Source organism: Arachis ipaensis, chromosome B10 (assembly GCF_000816755.2).
Source record: "Arachis ipaensis cultivar K30076 chromosome B10, Araip1.1, whole genome shotgun sequence".
NCBI lineage: Eukaryota > Viridiplantae > Streptophyta > Magnoliopsida > Fabales > Fabaceae > Arachis > Arachis ipaensis.
The window spans coordinates 4011577-4017503 of NC_029794.2; the positions used below are offsets into that span (position 1 = coordinate 4011577).

General features: G+C 35.7%; 2 protein-coding genes across 2 annotated transcripts in view; both read left to right on the plus strand.

The window, feature by feature from the left end:
• LOC107624401 (glutaredoxin-C9) overlaps nucleotides 1-370 on the plus strand; it is a gene marked incomplete in the record, with an annotated part of 2368 nt that extends 1998 nt beyond the window's left edge. Inside the window, 1 exon segment of the mRNA XM_016326898.2 lies at nucleotides 1-370. Within this exon segment, the coding sequence (XP_016182384.1) occupies nucleotides 1-54 (54 nt within the window).
• Nucleotides 3806-5677, plus strand: LOC107619966. The gene is made up of 5 exons (XM_016322193.1): nucleotides 3806-3895; nucleotides 4013-4220; nucleotides 4305-4630; nucleotides 4733-5371; nucleotides 5582-5677. The coding sequence occupies exons 1-5, from the start codon at nucleotides 3806-3808 to the stop codon at nucleotides 5675-5677; spliced, it is 1359 nt and encodes a 452-aa protein (XP_016177679.1).

Below are 5927 nucleotides of genomic sequence, written 5' to 3' on the forward strand. Positions count from 1 at the left end.
ATCTCAGGTGAATTGGTTCCAATCCTAAAGGACGCTGGCGCTTTGTGGCTTTGACTACCTAATTCCTCTTTCTTTTCCTATAATTACTACTACTTTTCTTCTTATCAAGAGAGGAATTAAGTTAATTGTACCAAAATTTTGTTAATTAGTTCTTCTCACTCTTATTATAATTACCTCTTTTCTTCAATCTCTTAAGTAGCTAGACAAGCAAGATAAGGGACTTTATATACATTATATAAGTTTCTTTTGACAACAAACTGGTTTAATTTTGGATTACACTCTTAATCCTTTTGTTTCGATCTTTGAATTTCACGTTAACCCAGGTAACAACTGAACGCATTAAGGCATTAATATAAGGATTGTCGTTGAATTTTTTGAATAATCCACATCATCGTCCTTTTCTGTCTACCTTATATACAAATCTGGATTGAGAATAGGTGAGTAAGTGAAGTGAGATAGAGTTTGAAAAGGAGTAGAATTGTTCTTGGGTTTTATTTTCTTCAATTTCCAATTTCCAAGTACTGATCGATCTAAATATGTTTTATGTGTTGATTAATTGTTAATATGTTATACATATAAATTCTAAGCCATTTGATACCACTTGCTTTGTGTTGAATGTACTACTTACAAGTGTTTCTTAGGCAAGAAAAATGAACTATTTTGTGTTATAATAAAACCAGAAAAAAGAATTGCCTTGTATTTTAAAACAAAATACTCCATTTTTAAAGACGAGTTTATCTTTGATACGAAGAATAATTTAGAAAACGATGCTCTAATTATACTTGGAAAACGTCTTCACTGTCAATATAATTAATGGATTGGTGAGTTTCACGTTAGGTTAGTGGTTAGAAAATAAAAAATAAAATAAAACATACATATACGTCAGAAAAGCAGACAAAGTCAAAATCTCGGCCTCTCACAATTGCTTAGAAATTGCAAGTGATATTCGTCTTACTTAACAGCTGTAGATAAAGATTTAGGGGGAAAAAGCTTCAAATAGTTGATTTCTTCTTCGTTTTCCCGTTTATCTACTTAGCAATGTTTGAGAATATTTTTTTTTTTTTTACTAAAAATAGAAAGACTTAAACTGTAATTTCTGAGATGAGTATGAAAAAATTATACCATTTAATCTATAATTTATCGACATGTTTGAGAATATTTTAATCAAGCAGGCATAGAACATAGAAACTAAATAAACTACAGAAATAATAGTATGAATTGATTTTAATAACATCACGTAAATATAAATAAGTATATTTTAAATAATTATTTACAAAAATAAATGTCATTGGACCATTACATAAAATATTTATATTATTAATACATTAAAATTAAACACTAATACAATTTGATTTCCATTTTTCGGTTAAGTAAAGAGGTGCATCTCCATCATATTTGGAAATAAGATAGATTAAGGGTCCGTTTGGAAACACCAAAAAGTTGCTTTTTTCAACTTTTGACTTATAGAAAGTTATATTAATGTGTTTGGTACAATTTTTTAAATAAATTTTTAACTTTTCAAAAAGTTATTTAAGAGTTTTTGAAAAAATTAAAAAATGTGACTTCTTCTATTTTCAAAAACTATTTTATCACTTTTATTTAATACACAACTTTAAAATAAGGACTTCTATAATAATTATTCAAACTCAAAATAACTTATTTAAAAGTTATTATTAATAAAAACCCTTATATTTTAAGCTCCTTTTTTCAAAAGAACTTATTTAAGAAGTTTAGGGGCCCTAAATTAACAAGGTAAAAGCTAAGAATAAGGAGGCTTCTAACTTCTAAACAACCCCAAATTCCGATAAGCCGACATGGCACGATACGCACATTGTACTGGTCCCCAGAATTAATTAGTTCGTTAGAAAGGATTTAATTAGGCTGAGCTTGGCGCTTTTGGGCCACGTGATGGAAATTAACCCTAGGATAGATAAACTAAGCCTAGAAAATATGAAATTGGATTTTTTAAATTTTAAATTTTTATTTTAAAAGATAAAGTAAAATTTTTTATTATTGAATATTTTTTTTATATTTTTTTTGTCCCATTTATAAAATAAATGATAATTGATAATACTTTACCCTCTAAAATAAAATTCAAAATTTAGAGAATCCAAATTAAAGAAATATTGGTTTTCAACTTTAAATTTTTCAGATTTTATTTTAAAGAGGATAAAATTAAATTTATTCTTATCATGTTTTTTTTTTTTTGGGGGCATTATACACTACTTACATATCCTCCACTCATACATATTATGAATTCTCAAACTACATCCAACCTTAGTTTAGACTTGAACCCGAATACAGCATTCAAGAGGCATACAAATATGCCATCTATGTTAGACCTGCTGTCTCTTATAAAGTTCTAGAATAATAGTAATATACATTTATTTTGTTCGTCTTGAATATAAACTATTAAATATAACACAAAAACACGTATGGGCCGTACCAATACATATAACACATTGTGTCATATGCATTTAACGGGCAGGAAACTCCAGGCTTTAGGAACGGGTTTGAATTAAGATATAAAAACTTATGGAAGAAAAATGGGCTTACAACTCTGTTCTTCCTAACTATTGATGGTTTATTTCACCGACCCAAAGAAAAAGAAATGATATTATGGTTTATATTTTGAGCAATATTCGAAGAGTAAGAGAAATATAAAAAAAACTTTTAATTATTCAATAATTTATTATTTAAGGTTAATAATTTATTATTTAGATTCTACCGAAATATCATTAAAATTTTAGTTTTCGTCTCTAAAAATTTTAATCTCTTGTGTTTCCACTTTTTAAAAGTACCAAAGAGATTAAAGTTTTATGTCTCCCGACTAAAATTTTAGTTCTAGCTCAGTCATCAAATACACTCAAAAAACAAACTCAGCCTAACATTACTATATGACTAGATTTCTGATAGGAGTCATGAGAAAGTGAGTAATTTGGAGTGAAAGAGAGAAAGAAAGTAATGAAAGTGAATAACACTTGATTGTATTATGAATTCTTGATGATCAATTATACATAACAGCTATGAATATATAGCTTACACCAACTAGCAAAGCAACACAACTAACTCACACAATGACCAAAAACAGAAACTTAATAGAATGATAGAATGAGTAACAGATACCTTACTAGTTAAGTAATTGTCTTTGGCAGTAGTGTTTAGAGGTTCTCTTTCTTGATTTTCTTGATCCTTGGTTCGGCCATTACAAATCCAATATCATAAATCGACTTTATCATTCATAACTCGGTGTTATTCACATTGTTACCTAGATAAATGACGTTATAGTTCGACATTTCAGTCATTACTCGGTAATTTACGTTATTAATCGGCGTTGTAGTTACTAATCAGCAATCAGTGTCATTCATTGAAAAGTAACGTTACAAATAAGCTTAACGGACTGCTTCACAAAAGTGAAACGTCCAAACCATTATTACTGCTCTTTAATACAGGCAATAAAGCAGGAACATAACCGATTTATACACTATCACCTATAAAAAGGTATGATCTTCTATCCTAAGGAGACATTGAATTCTCAATACTAACTTAAGCTTCGGAGTGCCTTTGCAGGTACACTCCCCCCTGTTTCTTGCTCAAAGCTCTACGCGGTTGGACACCCTCTTGGAGTAAAGCTCGGATTGTCACAAGGCTTAAAGGTCGGCACCGAAGGTAATAGCTCGGCGTCGACTCCCAGAGACTGAGCTCTCCCTCCAGGTATCCATACAAGAACAATTGGCGCCCACCGTGGGGCCGAAAATATAAACCTCTCCACATATCATCGGCCTCAAGGTTCCCGTTTGAAGTCATGGCTAAACAACCTCCACCCACGCCATCCGAATTGCTCCGAATGGTGACCGAGTTGCGGCAAGCCGTGGCCAAGGAGAACCAAAGAATGGCAAATCAAATTGCCAACTTGAATAACACCAGAACCGAAAACAATGACTGACAAGAACGGGCAGAAGAAGCCGAGCAGCAGTCAGGACCAACACATGTCTCAGACACTGCTCGACAGGAAGAGGAGCAACCCGAACATAATGAGGAAGCTCAGAAAGACATAGAGAATGACAATCAGGAAAGCTCCGCCGGACCATTCACGGCGGAGGTGATGAACTTCGTGCTACCCCGAAGATTTACTCTGTTGACCACCCTAACTCCTTATGATGGGTTAGGTGATCCGAAGAAATACATTAAGAAATTCACCTCCATAATGATAGTAAACGGTGCATCTGATAAAGTTTTATGTCGTTGTTTTCCATCTTACTTAGACGGTCCTACACTTGATTGGTTTTGTTCTTTGCCTGCAGGTTCCATTTCTCGATTTCGAGACATATCAAAACCCTTTGAGGAGCACTTCGCTGGATCAGCCATCTACCTACATGACTCCGATTACCTGAACACAGTCAAGCAAGGCCAGCACGAAAGCCTCAAGGACTACATGACGCGCTTCACAAAGATAGCCATGAGTATACCCGACCTCCACCCCGAGGTGGAACTACACGCCATAAAAAGCGAATTACGACTAGGAAAATTCCAGGAATCTATCGCTGTGGCCAAACCAAAAACTATGGCCGAGTTCCGTGAAAAAGCTAAAGGACAGATCGACATCAAAGAACTCCGACAAGCTCGGAAAGTAGAAAAGCTTCACCATAGAGACGACAACAAAACACGGGACAGCAAGAAGAATTTCAAACCAATTCCATGATATGAGACTTACACCAAATTCAACACCAAGCGCGATGATATCATCAAGGAGATCTTGAACTTGAAATTAATCAAGCCACCAAGAAAAGCTGGCAATTACCCAGATTCAAAAGGCACTGACCGATCAAAATACTGCTCCTTCCACCAGAAGCATGGACACAATATCGACGACTGCGTCATCGCCAAAGACCTACTGGAGCGACTAACTCGACAGGGTCACCTAGACAAATACATCAGCGGCCACATGCAGCGGCGAGCACCTCCTTCAGGAGACCAAAGCTCGGTTACACAACATGGCCAAGATAGACCGAACAATAGCCATCCTGAACTACCAACACGTACAATTAACTGTATTTCCGGAGGTTTTGCAGGTGGCGGAGCCACAAGCTCGGCAAGAAAAAGATCTTACCAAGCTATATTTTCCATCAGTGCCGATCAAAGTCAACAGCAGCCGCTGCCGACATCTCCACAGATAACATTCCAGACAGCCGATCATGACAACAGCGTAGCAAATCTGGATGATCCCGTCGTAATCTCCCTACAGCTCGGAGATCTCCTAGTTAAAAAGGTGTTGCTCGACCCAGGCAGCAGCGCCGACGTTCTCTTTTACTCAACATTACAGAAAATGAAACTAAGCAATAACGTCATCCAACCTTCCACTGGTGACTTGGTAGGATTCTCAGGTGAGCGAGTCCCGGTTATGGGCTCTGTGTGGTTACAAACCACACTCGGTAAGTTTCCCTCGTCAAAAACTTCAGACATTCAATACTTAGTTATTGATTGCTTCAGTCCTTATAATTTAATACTTGGCCGACCTTTCTTAAATAGGTTCGGCGCTATAGTATCTACAATTTATTTTTGTGTTAAGTTCCCTTTGCAGGACAACACAATTGCAACCATTCACAGTGATGCCCGAGAAGCCAGGGAGTGCTACAACAATAGCCTCAAAACACCTAACCGTAACACAAAAGCCTAGGTTAACAATATCGGCAACATGAACAACCAACACATGCTGGCCGACCTTGATCCCAGAGCAGGAACACTAGAAAGGCCAACCCCAACAGAAGACTTAGAAAAAATCTATTTCACAGAAAACACGGACAAATTCACATACGTCGGCTCCATATTATCCTCAGAAGAAAAATCATCATTCCGAGCATTCTTACAACGAAATGCCGACCTGTTTGCTTGGACCCCAGCTGATATGCCAGGCATCGACCCATCCA

What these genes read in the sequence shown, in the direction of transcription:
- LOC107619966 (XM_016322193.1), top strand. Translation starts at nt 3,806, where the DNA reads ATGGCTAAACAACCTCCACCCACGCCATCCGAATTGCTCCGAATGGTG. An exon ending in CTCCATAATGATAGTAAACG is followed by an intron (nt 4,221 to 4,304) that starts GTGCATCTGATA and finishes CTTTGCCTGCAG; the next exon opens with GTTCCATTTCTCGATTTCGA. An exon ending in AACCTTCCACTGGTGACTTG is followed by an intron (nt 5,372 to 5,581) that starts GTAGGATTCTCA and finishes TTCCCTTTGCAG; the next exon opens with GACAACACAATTGCAACCAT.